Raw genomic sequence first — 18,027 nt, forward strand, 5'->3', positions numbered from 1 at the left:
TACGTACAGTATATAGGTTTAAGTTAAACTTCACAACCATTGTAAATAAAAACATCACAACCTACTAAGTATCATTGTACTAAACGATGTCCTGAGTCCTTTGGTTGAAGCAGAACTCCGCTGATGCTCGTTCTGTGTTGAAGACGGTGGCAAAATGTTTGGTAAATATGTTTTGAACTCTCTCAGCAGATCTGGTTGGTCATGAAATAGAGAAGCAACCTGAAAGTTCACATAAACTACTAAGAACCGGGGAATGAATATTTTCTGAGTGTAAAAAAGAAGAGGACAATGACTCGGAGACATTAAGCAATCAAATTTACCTCCAGGTAAACCTCTCTAATCTTCTTGCGCTTTTTTCGATACGCATTCAGTATGTCTAAGAATGATTTGTATACCTGCTTATCATGTTGGAAACGATTCTGCAAGACAGACATACCCTCATAAAAAGGTAAGTAATAAACATTAGTGAAAGAGAAAAAAAAAAAAAGATTGATCACCTTGATCTTCATTACAAAACTGATTGCAGCTTCGAACTGAACCGTCACTTTGGGATCCACAGCAGCCTCAAGAGTTTTCTTATAACCCTTTGACAAGAAGGTTTAAACCCCGAAATTAACTTGGGATGCCCTTTAAACAAATCCTCTACTACTGCAATGACATTTCTCCTGTCAACTCTGAAATAGATGGTAATGTATTAGCAAAGATAAATCAGCAGCTAAATCACCAAGCTATTTAGGGAAAAGTTCACTGGTCTAGCTAGTGCTACCTTTGAGCCTTGTAATTCCTCATGACATCAAGAAACAATTCATACTTTTTTCTTTCGTCTTGAAACGTGTTCTTCACTTCTTTGCAGAATGCTTTGCAGAATGTAAGAGCATCATTCGTCGTCGTCAATTTCTGTGAGGACGTATTATGGTCGAAGGACATAGATTTCTTAACAGCGCTTGCAAGGAGTCCTGTTGAAGACAAGGCTACTCCAGCTACCGCGCCTACGCTGAAAATGCCAATATGTAAAGAACATGGGACATCAAGTATATCACTGCAGTTTCATCTGTACACAACTTCTTCCTATAATATGCATACGTTGACTACATGCTCTTGCTTATTTGCTTAATACTAATCAACTATTACACCACAAATTAACATGTAGAGTCGAAAAACAAAGGAAAAAGAACACAAACATAAGAAACTCTGAGAAGAAAAATGATTCAAACAAATTCTAGAATAACATTCTCTTTGTGACCAAATTAAGCTAAGCCCTAAACTTTACAATAATCCCGTATTCGATTTTATCTCTCGAAAACCAAATCTGCTAAAGAAAGTACCTATCAAACTTTTATCAAGCTCTCCTATTCGAGAGTCTAAAATCGAAAAGCTACTATATATTAAACTTAAACGAAACAAACTCCACGATCAATCATGCCCAGTGAAAACAAATCCACAACACCTAAACACCTTAGCTAAGTACGCTATATATGTAGCAATCAACTAATATCTACGATATATAGTACATGTGTTTGACATAAATCTGGTTCCATTCATTAAGCACACATCAGAAATAATGTTATTACGAAACAAGCTAGTCATTCAAATTGATTTTATGTAACTAAAAAAGGTTTTCTTTGAATCTCTTCTAATTCAAACTAAGCAAAATTATCAACAACTGTACAGTAACCAATCAAAACCACTACATGTATAGAATACTAGCTAGACACCAAACAAACATGGCAATTCCGATCATGCATGCAGTTGGGAACTTACGAGGCCCTCGTCGAAGAAGAAAGGGGTTGTCTCATCCCTACAAATACAAAATCACAGATCAATTTCTTGGTCAATCGGCGATGGCGGTTTATGGGTTATGTCATTGGCGGCATTAGAAGGAATAGTGAGAGAGGTTACTTTTGTTTTAGGGTTTTATAATAATGGCCTTGTAATTACTTTCTTTATTAGTTATAATTATTCAGCCCTCTTCTATTGAGGGATCCCTATTTTTGGCTATTTTCTAGGGATAGGGCATTACACCACTTCCTAATTGAATTTTTACATCTCTACCGTTCATATCTTAGGTCTATATGAGTAGATCACCTCTACAAAATTTCATATGATTTGGTGATCGTTAAGGCTTTCAAAAGTTTGATTTAGTTTTAATGATCTTGAACGGTCCAGTTTATGTCAAACTAAAACCGTTGAAGGTCATAAAAACTAAATTGAACTTTTGAAAGCCTTAACGATCACCAGATCATATGAAATTTTATAGAGGTGATCTACTCATATAGACCTAAGATATGAACGGTGGAGATGTAAAATTATAATCGGGAAGTTGGTGTAATGCTCTATCCCTATAAATGACTTAAAATAGGGATCCCTCATTGGAAGGGCCCTGTACAATTATTATAGTTAAAATTAAAATAAAATTTACCTTATGAGCTCACTCATGTCTCCCGTTACGATATATTTTCTTTGTTAAAGAAACTAATGACTCCTGATCCCTCCTCCTGATTATGCCATTTTGCTTCACGTACTTGACGAATTCGTCTATGATAACCAAACCTAGCTAGTAGGGGTTTCTTCACTTCTTCTCATGATGTTAACATTGCTCACATTCTTTTCAATTACAACGGAGTTGTTCATCCATCGAACTCGAACTCTAGATCAACGTACTCCCTCTTGATTACATTTTAATTCGGCTCCAAAAGAAAATAAAAGTTGCATACATGATCAATCACGAGTGTGATTCAATATCCAAAAATTCTAACCTGAAACCTTGATGAATCATTCAAACTTTCAAAGTCCTTGAATGAAACACGCATAGTGAAGTAACATACACACAAGCTTAATTAACAATGATTGTCCATCATTTTGTAGGGTTTTGTTATACTAGTTTATTGTGTGACACGCCTTTGCCCCCCAAATGGCAAAAGATATCAGATTTTCTTCTTCGAATATTTTTTTTCCTATTCAAGTTTTCAGACAGACAACAAAACAAGACATGTCTGAGAACCGGCATTAAGCAAAAGCAGCAGTAGAAGTAGTAGTTCCGACGTGGTTTTTGTTTACTTCTCTGTTGTCTCACCCACGTTGTTTTTAGGATCTGTCTTTTCATTTGACTCTGAAACCCAAAAAGCCACATGCTTTGTCTCTCTCATTCTTTCTTTCAGAAACCAAGAAACAAATCCCACTACAATGTCCAACTCCCACATTGAATCTACTCCAGATTCCACAACCCATTAGTCTCAGCCATCCAAAATGAGCTTCTTGAAGCTCAAAGCTTCAAGCTTTATCTCATTGGTTTTACTGGGTTTCTTAGCTTTGAGCTTGGTTCACTTTGTTCACAGCCAAGATGTGGATGACTATGATGGAATTGACAACCCTGCAGTTCTTCCATTGATCACTCAGATTGTGTATGGAAGAATCTCAAATGTTACAGCAGTTCTCAGTGGGGAGATTAGCAATCGTTCAAGCTTCTGTGTGAAAGACCCGTAAGTATAGTTGAACTTGGCTATCTGTTTGATACAATGCTTGAAAGAAAGTAAAGTAGATAACTTCGATTGATGTAGAATTGGCCCAATTGGTGTGAGAACTCAATGCATATTAGTTCTATGATTTCACTGCTTACAACTGCTGGACTAGGCTATTGGGATAGTTTAAATTGGTAGATATGTTGTTTAAGTATGAATGTGGATTGATTTTGGTGGCCAATTGGTTGTTTCAGGGAAGCTGATTGGAACCAGGCATTTAATTTTTCAAACAATTTGGATTTCTTAACTTCATGCATTCAAAAGACTAAAGGTATGAAAGTATTTGTAATCATAAATGTTGCTCTGTCTGGTTCTTTAGTGATGTGGAGAATGGAAAAGTTCTGAACTTTTAAGGATTGTGTTTATCTTGGCAATCATATATAGATGTTATCATGCTTCTTCATTTGTTAGATTGGTCAGAAAGGCTTGATTACTTAGCAATGTACTTGTGAATTTGTGTCGCTTATAATGTCTCTTTACTGGTGAATTTTATTGTTTCAATAGGAGATATTACGCGGCGATTGTGTACAGCAGCAGAGATGAAATTCTATTTCAACAATTTCTTTGTAAAGGCTGAGAGTGCAAATTACTTGAGACCCAACCAGAACTGTAATTTAACCTCTTGGGTTTCTGGATGTGAGCCAGGATGGGCATGTAGTGTGGGCCAAGATCAGCAGGTTGACCTCAAAAATGCACAGGACATGCCTCCCAGAACTCAGAACTGCCAGCCTTGTTGTGAGGGTTTCTTTTGTCCACATGGTCTCACCTGCATGATACGTAAGTTATCGAATACTAAATCTCTTAATGATTGAAACTCTTTGGATATCTCTTGCTTCTAATGTGATGTATCTGATTATTCCTTTATATCATGCTCTTGAAGCTTGCCCTTCGGGTTCTTACTGTCCCATGGCAACCCTGAACAGAGCAACCGGTATTTGTGAACCGTAAGTTCAGTTTCCAGCTTTAGCAATCACTGTTTATGGTGTTCAATAGCCTATAAGGTGTTAAAATAAATACTTTGATATGCTTCCGCAGATACATTTACCAGCTACCCCCTGGGCAACCAAACCATACTTGTGGAGGAGCAAATATATGGGCTGATGTTGTTAGTAGTGGAGAATTATTCTGTTCAGCTGGATCATATTGTCCAACCACAGTGAAAAGAATTCCCTGCAGTAGTGGGTATTAAGTTTCATCCCTGCATCATTTATCAAACTTGTTCACTGTTTAGTGAGTTGTGATCTACTAATACTTCTGTGTGATGCTTTGACATTATGCTTTTCTATGATATAACAAATTTGAATTGATAAATTAATTTTTGTGTTCCAAGTGATTAAATCCTTTTACTTTTAATGCAATTGCAGACATTACTGCCGGAAGGGTTCTACAGATGAGAAACGTAAGTTTCATGTTAGTTTATACTTTGAACAAGTTTCATACTGTATGTCCCTATGTTTCATGCTGTTCATTACATTTTGTCCCACCTGGAATTTTTACTTGCATTTCTGTAGTATTCCATTCTGCATAGCAGACCTTCATTAATTTATGCTTGTTATGTTGCAGGTTGTTTCAAGTTGACTTCCTGTGATGCAAACACTGCAAATCAAAATATTCATGCATATGGGATCATGCTTATTGTAAGTTTGCACTTCACTTCAGAAACAAAAAACTTGACATCAGCAGGCTCCGTAGACCCACATGATTGAATATTCATATAGAAGGCACACTGCCTATAGTAAGCTAAGTTTTCTGAAGAGAAGAAACAAAAGTTCAAAAGTCTTTTAAAAATATGATCTTTTTTTACATCTTACTTGCATTGCTTTATTGTTTTTTACACTTCTCAATCATGTAGTATACTTGAGGAAGCATACTTATAGCTTGGGAGTTGGCATATGTGAATTTAAGCACCAAAGACAAAATCTGAGATCTATGGCCACCAATTTTTTTGCAGGCAGCTTTGATCACTCTGCTGCTCATTATTTACAATTGTTCTGACCAAGTACTCATCACTAGGGGGAGAAGACTAGCCAAATCTCGGGAGAAAGCAGCCAAAAGTGCAAGGGAAATGGCAAAAGCACGCCAAAGATGGAAAGGTGCAAAAGATGCTGCTAAGAAGCATGCAAGTGGGTTACAAGCTCATTTATCACGCACATTTTCTCGGAAAAAGGACACTCAAGATCCTGAGAAACTTAAGATTTTAAATGAGCCAAAACCAGACATGGATGATGATCTGCCTACTCCTCCACATCAAAGTAGATCAAATGTATCACCATCTACATCTGTGCCACCAAAGGCAAAGAAAAAGGAACCTAGTGAGCTCATGCAGATTATGCGTAAAATTGAAGATGACCCGGAGAATTTTAAAGGTTTCAGCATTGGAGGTGAAGACACAAATGTAGGAAATGTGCCAAAAGGAAAGCAGATACATACTCATACACAAATCTTCAATTATGCTTATGCTCAGATTGAGAAAGAGAAGGCTCAGCAGCAAGATTACAAGGACCTTACCTTCTCTGGGGTGGTTAAAATGGCTACTAACAACGAAGTACGGAAAAGGCCTCTAATTGAGATTTCTTTCAAGGACCTTACACTTACTTTGAAATCGAAAAACAAGCATTTGTTGAGGTGTGTAACTGGTAAAATAAAGCCTGGCCGCATCACTGCAGTCATGGGTCCGTCAGGAGCTGGAAAAACTACTTTTCTTTCTGCCCTGGCTGGAAAAGCGATTGGATGCAATATGACTGGTTTAATTCTTGTAAATGGGAGGAATGTCTCAATCCATTCATATAAGAAAATCATAGGTTTTGTGCCACAAGATGATATTGTGCATGGAAACTTGACTGTGGAAGAGAATCTGTGGTTCAGTGCAAAGTGCAGGTATGCCAGATTCAGCTCTTTGCTTATTTCTTTCCAATAGCTGGTATCTTCCATGCTTATATCTTCGCATTATTTGAAACTTTATTGTAATAGTTTTGTATCAACCTGATACCGAGAGGTTTTCTATGAAGCAGTGGTTCACATCAGCCCCAAACCCACAGTTACTATAATTTGGAACTTTGGTTTTACTGGGAATATGCTGATGTATATGATTATGTCCTGGACTTGCTATGTTGTAAATTTATAATTCACAAATCAAAGCTAATAAACCACAAAAAAGCATAGTTGTCCTATTGCTTTGGAATAGTCATTCTTTTCAAACTTTTCAAAATATTCTGAATTTGAATTTCGGTTGGTTGCCTCATTACCCTTTTCTATTTAGGATTTCGAAAGAAGCTTAAATGAAAAGAAGGTCAATGTCTTATGGGTCACTAATGCATTTTTGATAATTTTTTCAATGATACTGTACTGACTGCTGCTACCATCTTATTCTGAAGGTTATCAGCGGACTTATCAAAACCAGATAAAGTTCTGGTGGTTGAAAGAGCTATTGAGTCCCTAGGGCTCCAGACAGTACGTGATTCCTTGGTTGGAACTGTAGAGAAACGAGGGATCTCTGGAGGCCAGAGGAAACGTGTAAATGTTGGTTTGGAAATGGTTATGGAACCTTCACTTTTGATTTTGGATGAACCTACATCTGGTCTGGACAGTGCGTCTTCTCAGCTACTTCTTAGAGCACTTCGACGGGAAGCTCTTGAAGGAGTAAACATCTGCATGGTGGTTCACCAACCTAGGTAACCTTCCAAATCAAGGAGTAAACATCTAATTGTTTATTTTAATTTTTATTTCAAGAATTAGTAGTACTAGTTAATCACTAACACATAACATTTCCCCTTCAGCTATGCCTTGTTCAAGATGTTTGATGAGTTAGTACTCCTGGCAAAAGGTGGTTTAACTGTCTATCATGGATCGGCAAAGCAAGTAGAAGAATACTTTTCAAGCATTGGGATCAATGTCCCAGACCGCATTAACCCTCCAGACCACTACATTGATATTTTGGAGGGTATGGTGACAACAGAAAGGAGTTCAGGAGTGATTTATAAAGATCTTCCCCTCAGATGGATGCTTTATAATGGGTACTCGGTACCCCCTGATATGAGGCCGAGTGCTGCTCAACTTTCATTGCCCTCAATGGATGAAAATTTAGTTCATGAAACAAATCCTGCTGATGCTCAGATAGAGGAACAATCTTTTGCTGGAGAGTTATGGCAAGATGTAAAAACTAATGTGGATCTGCATCGTGATAAGATACGTCTTAATTTCTTGAAATCTAAGGATATGTCTAACCGGAGAACTCCAGGTGTATTTCAGCAATACAGATACTTCCTCGGAAGGTAAACATGATCAGTAGTTTTGAGGTGAATTTAAATATTGCATATTTATCAGATAATTGCCTCACCTTTATAATGGAAATCATATATGGTATCGTGTACATCTGATATGCTTGTCAGAAGTAAACTTTTAGCTAGTCAACCTTTATAATTAAGTTATGAGATGAATTTTCTCAATGCAGCCTGATTTCCTGAAGTTGCAAGTGTTCTGTTTAAGCATTTTGAACCACTCAAGCAAGCTGTACTTTTATTTTTCCTTTCAAGTTGTTAATTTGAGAACCAAAGTGGTTTATCCAATGTGTTGTATACAGTAGGTCCTTGACTTGCATGCTTCCCAAGACATTTACCAATAATCTGGAAACATTATAAACATGCCTTATCTTGTCTGCCAAGCTGCTAAATATCTTTAAATTGGATGACTATGAGTTCTCCCCTTGAGAGAAGATTGCAATACGTATTAGATATTACCCAAATGTTTTTTTGTACACTTCTTTAAATTACCCATTCTTGATCTTCTTTATATTCATGTCATGTCAGACTTGGTAAGCAGAGACTTAGAGAAGCTCGGATACAAGCAGTTGATTATCTGATTTTATTACTTGCTGGAGCCTGCTTAGGATCACTTGCAAAAGCGAGCGATCAGGACTTCGGTGCACTTGGTTACACATACACCATCATTGCAGTTTGTAAGTACAATTAGCTGTAAGGTGTTTTATTCATTACTAGACACAAGATGCTCCAAGTTGCTGATACTTCAGAGACATTATAGTATTAATGTTTATGCAACCTGAAAGATGCATACCTACATGGTCTATTTCATATATTTTTTGCTTTGATAAGTAAATTTTATAGCTAATGCAAGTTTGACTTCAATTATGCATGTTCTTTAAGTAGTCATTTTCTTACCATGAGTCTTCTTGTTTATTTCAGCTCTACTGTGTAAGATTGCGGCTTTGAGATCCTTTTCTCTAGATAGATTACAGCATTGGAGAGAGAGCGCATCTGGGATGAGCAGCTTGGCTTATTTTCTTGCTAAGGATACTGTCGACCATTTTAATACAGTGATCAAACCTTTCGTGTATCTTTCCATGTTCTACTTCTTCACCAACCCAAGATCTAGCTTTGCAGATAATTATGTTGTTCTGCTTTGCCTTGTGTATTGTGTAACTGGCATAGCGTATGCATTAGCAATATTTTTCGAACAAGGTGCAGCCCAGCTAGTAAGTAAAGAAATACTCAAAAGACTGTTGCTCAGTATTCAGTTTTGCACATTACTCAGATATTTTACTGAAAACCTGTTATTCTTGCAGTCATCGGTTCTCCTTCCAGTTGTTTTGACACTCATAGCAACACGACCACATGATGGTCAGATGCTCAAGGCTTTAGCAAATGTATGCTACCCTAAGTGGGCTTTGGAAGCATTTGTGATTGCAAATGTTGAAAGGTACTGCACAAGTTCCGTTTACCTAGAGAATATAACCAGCTGTTAACATCAATCAAGATGCAACATGCTCATGAGATTCTTGTATTTTGGTGAGTTTCTCTGATATATTATTTCAACATCCATGAACTATTTCCCTTTTGCTACAGGTATTCTGGAGTATGGCTAATAACTAGGTGCGGAGCACTTTTGAAAAATGGCTACAATCTGAATGACTGGAGTCTTTGTATAATAGTTCTCGTCTTCACAGGGTTCGTTAGCCGTGTGATAGCTTTCCTCTGCATGGTGACATTTCAGAAGAAGTGACATCAGAAATCAACAATAGCATCACACACACTCGGTTGAAAGTGTTTGATGTGATGTTAGCCTTCGAATTCTCATAGAAACACAGAAGAATTCCTAGATTTTTTGAGGGAGTGTATTGACTTTAACATTACCAAAGAAGATATGTAAATGATATATCAGGAAAAATGAAAGAAAACCGATGAAGTTGTACAGAATGCGACCTCTACGGTATCTTCTTTTCATGGGTCATGATCTGGACTAAGAGTATGGATTTGCTTGGTTATGCATGGGGAGGCTGCCTATGTCAGCCACCTGAGACCAACCACCACCTCAGCTAATTAAATCAGGATTTCTGCAAATAAACAGTTAAATTAAAGAGATAAGTAAAACCGAGTACTGCTAAGTAAGCACTAATCATTTACCAGTTATGATTACCAAATCTGGAACATTCAAGCAGACTGGGACTGATGCCAGGGTTAGTCGAACTCGGGTAGTACGCTGGTCTCCTCCAAATGTTAGGTGTGTTAAAATCAATAGCCATCTGACTCGAAATGGTGGTATTGGTTTTGTGATAAGGGATGAGACTGGTTCTATGTTGGCTGGAGGACATGGGATTAATTTCTCCAGAACATGCAGAGGTAATAGCTTGTTTTTTTTTTTTTGATGACATGGAGCCCGAAGGCAAGGACAAGAAACCTAAAACACAACTAATCTAGGCTTGGAAAAGCCGGAATAATCAGCTTCCAAGAGAGGGAAGAGGTAATAGCTTGTTATCGAGCTGTTCTTTTTGCTTCGGAGCATAGTTTCCTACCTGTTGTAGGGGAAACTGATGCTATGGAGGTTCAACGTCAACTCGCAGCCCATTCCAGTACTAACACCTCTGTATGCTGATATCATGAGTTGCAAAGTTCTGAACTGCTCAATTGTGTTTGAGAGTTTCTTATGTTAGCCGAAGAGGTAACACAGTTGCGCATCAGTTAGCAGCTTATGCTTGTACCCTTAGTCAGGACTCCTAGTTTTCTTCAGGCTGCTGTTGCAGCTGAGCTTTGGATTCTGCAGCCACATAGAGTACTGGTAAAGTGTTCTTGGATTCATCTGCTACACTGAAAGATAGCGTAGCACCACAGACCAACCTCAGAGCTTCGAAAACTTTGCTTTTTGGATTTTAACATTCTGCTGCCATCTAGACTGGCAACTTAATTTGTAACTGATAACCTTAACCCCTTTGACTATAGATATCCATAGTAGAAAAGCTTAAGCTTAGATGATGTAGCATGCATTCTTACTTACATCCGGAAATGGATGCTTGAATTGAAGGACTGATATTGCACATGTATCAAATGTTGTTGCCTGAAAGAGCAACTTGGCCTCAGCCCAAGACCACTCCTGATGTTAGATTCAGCTTCATGATGAAGCTTCTGAACAACACTACTACATCATAGATTAGGAACATGTAAAGAACTTACAAGAAAGGAGAAAAGACATTAAAAGTAGGATTGCTTTGAGAAAAGGCTGTACATAAGTAAAGGAGCATTGCCTAAAAGCGCTTTGTGATGTTGATAACTCTTCACTTTATTTTTATATTTCGGATGAACTCTAATTTTTTACAGCCCTGGCAACAAGATTATGAATTTATGATAAATCAAGAACATGACTCACAAGTCATCCCAATTGGGTTTATATCTGAATAGATTGTAATAAGCAATAGGTTCGATGTTATGATACAAATATTCATTCTTCAAATCTTCACTTTTTAATTGGCGCACAATTGCATTAAGATCAAGAATTAAACTGGAGAATAATCAACAGAGCCTCATTCTCTGTCAGTTTATAATCAACAGAAAGAATAACTATCAATCAGAACACCAAATGAAACACCAAATTATCATCAAAAAGTAACTTTATGTCTCATTAATCAGAAGGGATTTATACATACGTAAACAAAGAGATGAATAAGAACCAGTTTTGATCGGCTTTTCTTTTCATCTCTTGAAATCAACAACAAATGTTTATCGTAGATTCTATAACTACAACTCTACAAGCTGCCACCAAGATTGATCAATATGCTTCAAAAATCGACGTTCATTGCTTGAACAGTCATTCTTGGCTCTTTGATGAGATCAGAACACCTGGCAGCAACTGCAGTTCTCTTCATCTTCACAAAATCAAGATTCCTCTTCGCCAAACTATTTTCATACTGCTTCTTGATTTTGTTCATCATTTGATTGCTTTTCCTCCCTTTGCTCAACCCTTTGTTGATGACGCCAATTCTCGTATTGCTTGGAGGAACCTTGTCCAGAACCTTCACTTGTCGGCTTTGTTTCCGAGCATCTTCTTTCTCGTACATCTTCTTCAACCTCTCACCCACTTCTTTCTCCTTTGTTTCCAAACTCCTGGACTTGGCTTGGTACAGCTCCGACCACCTGAAGCTCACCTTCTTCATCTTCATCTTCTCCATTGTCTCATCCAGAGCTCTGTCACCGAAGTCTCTCTTGAAGAAGTTCTTCCACAGCTTGTCGGTGATCGGAGTCAGGTCGACACCTTTGGTGGAGTTCTCGATGTGAGTCAACTGAATTTTGTTGCAGTGTGGCAACAACTGATCGAGAAACCAGAAGTCGTAGCCCTCAACGTTGCCAAAAGAATCGAGACTGTCTATGGCGACGGAGGCCCAGCCTTCATCGAGACGGATCAACTTTCCTTTCTCCATTGTGATTGCAAGTGAAGTGATCGAGTGAGTGAGGGCTCTGGTTTCCGTTTCTGACTTATTTATAGGCAAATGAGCTTGGATTGATATCCTTCTCCCTCAGGGATTGGGATTAACTGAAGAGTAGTGACCAAGTAATTAACTATCCATTTCCTTTTAGGAATTGGATTCTTAATACTTATCCTTAATTCCTTATACAAGATGGATAATTTTATGCCAGCTAATAAAATGAATGTTTCTGTAAATAAAGAGTTAATTAAGGTGAGAAGATGTTCTTTGTATGAAATATTTCATATGCTCGTCACCTGCCAAATTCTCCAAATGTAGGCGATAACAGCCTTTTTTTTTTTTTTTTTGGTTCTTTTTGTTCAGTGAGTGAGTTTTAAAGATCTTTCTTCCCTTCTTATATATCAATGTTCCTGTAATGAGATTATTGCCTCTGCTCAGAAGAAAAGACATCAAAAAAGGAGAAAAGATAGACATCAAACAAGTAGGATTGTTTTGGAGTACATAAGTAATTTTCAGTCAAGCGAATGTAGCAGTCTACGTCTCTACAACTTTACAGTAACAATTTTGTGTTTACACATTTGTAACAATATATAATTCGAAATCCTCAGGATTTTGATGCACCACACTTCTTTTTCTCAAAGCACGAGCAACATCCATGAACATCACTAGGAACATCCAGGATCAAAGATAGACGTTTGTTCCTCAATCGCAGTCATCTGTCTCTGGGGATGACATTTCTGTCCACTTAGAAAGACCATTACCAAAAGTGAGAGGGTCTATCCCATAAACTTACAAAACTCAGCATATTCAGCCTCCTCGTCAGTGGTGTCACCGTTGGAGTTCTTGTTCAGATCAAGACTATCTAAAGAAGGCACAGCAATTGCTTTGGGAAAAAAAATATACAAACAGTAAGTTGTTTTGCCCGGCCAGTATTACTACAAACAGTAAACAAGCAAATTAACCTAAGATAACTTGCAAACAAAAAGAGAGCCATACATGAAACATTGTTAGAGATGATTGGAAAATGATGTTAAAACCCGAAAAGCCATTACATTGCCTAATAACACATATGTCAATAGTGCCATATAGGAAGCGCAGAACTGGATCTTGGAAGAAACATATATACAAACTAAGAAGTTGCTCATGCAAGGAGATATGTATAGAAAAGAGATGAGAAAAGAGTAAGAAATCCCCAGCACAGGAAGGTTGGGGGGTGTTACCTACATGTAATCCTCCCATTTTATTATTGAACCAAATTCTTTAATATTCAAAAGACATTATATTCTATGAGCACACAAGAGATGGTCAGATGGATTCGATCTCTACCGATACCAAAAATTGCACAATATTGCTGCGAGGCAACGGTTTGATGCAAATAGTTCTAAGGATTCTCTCCCAGAAAATATAAAAAGATGCACTTCTTTTTACCCAAGCACGAGCAACATGCATGAACATCACAAGCTACATCCAGGAGGATCAAAATAGAAGTCCGGACTATTAACCCTAAACAATGCATCTGGAAAGGTGCAAGACATCATGAAATAAACTAATTTGGCCACTTTTTTTGAGGTGATTATTGTTACTGCAAGTTAAATCAAAATGGTGCCATTTGGAAACTCATGTATGCTAGTCCGGACTGAAACAAGTAATACACACACACCCACACCCCCAAGAGAATTCCAGGTAACTGAAAATAAATATCAGAAGCATACCTGGGGATGGGGGCTGGCCTTTTTCTCCACTTCTTACGGCGGCGCGCTACCCTTTTCTACAATACAAGAAAAGAAAGGAAAACAATTCACATTCGTTTAATTGAGACAGTGCCCCAGAGGCCCAGATAATACTTGATGATGAAGTCAGTAATCGAAAGCTTACTAGAAGTGGGACGGGTATGACAATCACCGTCGAGTAACTTGTAACAAAATCCAGCAACTGTTTGTAGTTTAAGTATCAGATCAAAAGAAAGAAAGAAAAAAATGTAAAAGAAAACGAACAATAGACGATGTCAAAACCAAAGAGAAGTGCTATGAGTAGATGACAACGTGACAGGAACATTACCATAGATATAGCAAATATGAAATTATGATGAAACATGCGAAGCTCCGATATACAAAATGATCGATCTCCAAAACATTAATCTTAATGGCACGTACCGTTTGTTGGAACTTAGTGTGGGATAGAATCCCACATTGAAGAAGAACTACTTGTTTGGTTGTTTATAAACAAACACCCATGTGAGCAAGTGAATGGGTGGAATTGCCTAGAGTGGGCTTGATGGGCTTTCTATTGGATTTCCAATAGAAAATGATATATATCTACATATATATATTTATATAAAGTCATAGATGGGCCTTGGGCTCTGAAAAATTAAATCTGATTATAATTTTTGAATTAATAATTTTATTAATTTTTATTATTTTCGGATAAAACCAAAGGTAATAACTGTTGGTGACAGTTACAACCTTTTGAACAGTTTTACCTGTTCGAATTTGACTCTATATAAGGACGACACTGTGGTCGTTGTTTTCCATCGAAAATTCATCTCTTCTTCTTCCTCCCCAAATCGACCTCTCTGAAACATAAAGTAAATTCACCAGGGACAAGTTCTTGTGCAAGAACTTGTACCAGATAGTTGTATCCTCAAGATAGACTTCCGAAACTGCAGCACAAGTGGGGACGAATTTCTGTCTTAGGTCACTGCAAAGCAGGCCTCTATCTGAATCAAGTTAGTATTTTCAATCTCGATTTCATTGTTGTTATTGTTTGTTGTTGGTTTCGATTCAATTATACTGTTATATATATCTTGTTTGTAATCGTGATATTGGTTGGTAATAACACTGTTGGGGTTCTCATTCAGATCAAGACGATCTAAAGAAGACACAGCAACTGTTTTCAGAAAGAAAGAAAAGAATGCAGAAGTGACAATGTATGACACTGAATAGTACCATAAGAAGAGCAAGAAGACTGTTTGATTGAACATGTATCTGTGATCCCATAAAAAGTAATGTACTCATAGAGCCAAATTAAGAAGAGCTTGAATTAATAGAGAAGTAAATCCATCCCACAGATTATTGGAATGTCAATATACTTACAGTATTCCTAATCAACGAAAAGAAGTTTCATATAGTTTTGGTTGGATTGAATGGAATGGAATGGTATGGGGTTGATACAGTATTATGGTGAGTTCATGAACAATGGACCAGATTATGAGGTCGGGTCAGATATCAATGGCGGCACAACCCGACAGAGCCTGATCAGTTTACGGGGACCAAATTTATAGGTGGAGGTTTTTGGCTGCTGAAAGTATAGAATGGAACAAAATATGGACGGATTGAATATGTAGATTCAATCATTTATCAAATAAAAAAACAACAGACACAAGAACACAAAGTTTGTTAACAACAGTGTAAACCTCCCTCGAGGAAACGTCACTGCGAGACTTTTAAAGTAGTCCACACTAAATCAAATCCACTATAGAGTAAGAATGATTACAGATCTATCAAGTAATGATATTCAACACAATCACTTTACTAGTATTCCAAACTAACTTGACCTTACAACTGATAACCCTATTCTAACTCTCTTTGAATCTGATACTCATATGAAGGAACTGAACACGTCTTTTTTTCTTTTCAACTTCACTGATCTCAATCACTTATGCAAATGAATAATGAAGATCATATCAAACATATGAGAGATGAGAGAAAGAGCATGAACACAATATGAACTCAGAAGCAATGTATCAAAGCTTTTTCTATTCTCCAAAACTCTGCCTTTTCAGTTTCTTTCTCAAAAACCTATTTATGGAGAAGAGACTTCTCCCCCTCAGTTAATGCACATCAACACATAATGATTTGTTTAAGAGAATCACAACAATATGTCAACTATCACTTTGTTTTGATATGGAAAATATATCAATCAACTAATCTGCTATAATTTGGGAAAACACAATTTTTCCAATTTAAACCAAAGTCATTTTAGATAGATAAGATATTTTCCAAAACAAATGCATCAGAGTTTAAAACAAATCAATCATAGACAAATATATCTTTTATTTGAGAAACTCATTTAATGCAGCATGTAATCACATAGAACATAATTAGAAAATCATGAATGCTATGTATAGTGATTTATCTTGATTGAGATCAAAACCGTGAATCTTCAATCCTCTTTCAATCCTTGACAAATTCTTTATCACTTTGATTTTGCTATCTTCAATGCAATATTCTGTCAAAAGAATACACAAGATAAATATAAATCTTGATATCACAATCTGATAGTAAATGAAGGAATTTCTAATCACATTAGAACTTCTTTCCTTACTTATTAGCATAGCAAAATATAGAGAATTTAAATCCAATATTAATACTAATCAAATTAGAATTAATAAGGAAGTTCAATTAGATATTCATGCACATAAAACCTAATCACAATAGGTTTCCTTATTTTCCCACACATACAAGTCCTAATCAAAGTAAGACTTATTTCCAACATAACAGGCTAGTTATATAAGATAATTCTAATCCAACTAAATCGGAATTAGTGATAGAAATTATCATATCCAACTAGGGAACACATGAATCATGTACATGCACGGCATACTAGCATTTTGTATAAGAATGCCAACATAAATATATACTAACAATCTTCCCATTTGGCATTCATGTACAAAAACCATACTCATGCTAATAGCAACACCTTCTTGCTATCATCTAATCAATATCCAATCAGGAAAATTAATTAGTACCACTTTATCCCAAACAGATGCAAGAGATATAAATCAAATATCTATGAGAATATAATTTGATATTGAATTATTTGAATCAACATAGTCTTCTTCCCTTGCACATCACGCTCAATCATATCAAATTTAATTCTCACATAAGTCTTGCATCAATCAAGCCATCAAGAATGTATATCAGTATACCAAAATATCAATAAGATATTTAAAGAATTCCAATATAATTAGAATTTCATTCTATTCAACTCGTTTTGTGTAGGAGAAATTAATTTTAAATACACATCCCTAATATCTTAATACACACTCCTTACTTAATACACCACCTATCAAGTTTTTCATTTTAATATTATACTTAATACACATCCCAAACTGCCTAAAATGCCCTTAATTTATGAAATATTCCCTTATTTAATATAATTAATATATATTTACTATTTAATTGGTACGTCTTTTTACATATTATTTCGTCTAATTTTTGCTAGAAATTTTTTGTTATCATCATTCAATTTATAATCAAATGATTATTGCTATATCTCAACTCCAAATCACCAATATAAGTTTTCAAAATTCACAAGCTAGTAGAACTAAAGCTAGTTATTTAACATAGATAGCTAGTTATTCGATAAAATATGTCATAATAAAGATGGAGTACTTGACAACATGATCTGCAAGATCAAACTAAAGCTGATACAGATAAAAAAAATAAAAATAAAAAAAAGACAACCCAAATGAATTGTGGAGAAGAGTTGGGGTTAGGAGAGAAGATGTGCTTTTGACGATTTTATGGTAGAAGATGTTGAAAAGAATACTTCTAGCGCGATTTTTTTTTTTAATAATGGATGTTTGTTTTGGTCATTTAGCTTACCTATAAAATCTCAATAGAAACATAAAATAATAGAGGTGTGTATTAAGAGATTAGGGGTGTGTATTTAAAATTTCTCTTTGTGTAGGGATGCCAAAATACAAATGTGACAACAGCTGCCTTCCACACAAGGACGGAACCAGAGATGAAAAATGATGTAGGCTAAAAATAAGAGGCTATGTATGCGACCAAGAAAAAA

At 36.4% G+C, this 18,027-nt stretch overlaps 2 protein-coding genes across 2 annotated transcripts; one reads left to right on the plus strand and one right to left on the minus strand.

Annotated features, from left to right (window-relative positions):
• Positions 1-382: 382 nt before the first annotated feature.
• On the plus strand, positions 383-9,760 carry LOC101292356 (ABC transporter G family member 24-like). Its single transcript, XM_004308729.1, has 16 exons — positions 383-448; positions 854-1,053; positions 3,336-3,479; positions 3,713-3,789; positions 4,023-4,295; positions 4,399-4,462; positions 4,554-4,700; positions 4,883-4,917; positions 5,082-5,155; positions 5,470-6,395; positions 6,893-7,189; positions 7,295-7,789; positions 8,324-8,472; positions 8,717-9,006; positions 9,097-9,230; positions 9,377-9,760. Exons 1-16 carry the CDS (start codon positions 383-385, stop codon positions 9,531-9,533), a joined length of 3,528 nt encoding a protein of 1,175 aa, XP_004308777.1. The 3' UTR covers positions 9,534-9,760.
• Positions 9,761-11,580: 1,820 nt separating this feature from the next.
• On the minus strand, positions 11,581-12,219 carry LOC101292648. The gene has a single exon (XM_004308730.1). It carries the CDS (start codon positions 12,217-12,219, stop codon positions 11,581-11,583), a length of 639 nt encoding a protein of 212 aa, XP_004308778.1.
• Positions 12,220-18,027: the final 5,808 nt, after the last annotated feature.

Source organism: Fragaria vesca, linkage group LG7 (genome assembly GCF_000184155.1).
Source record: "Fragaria vesca subsp. vesca linkage group LG7, FraVesHawaii_1.0, whole genome shotgun sequence".
Classification (NCBI taxonomy): domain Eukaryota; kingdom Viridiplantae; phylum Streptophyta; class Magnoliopsida; order Rosales; family Rosaceae; genus Fragaria; species Fragaria vesca.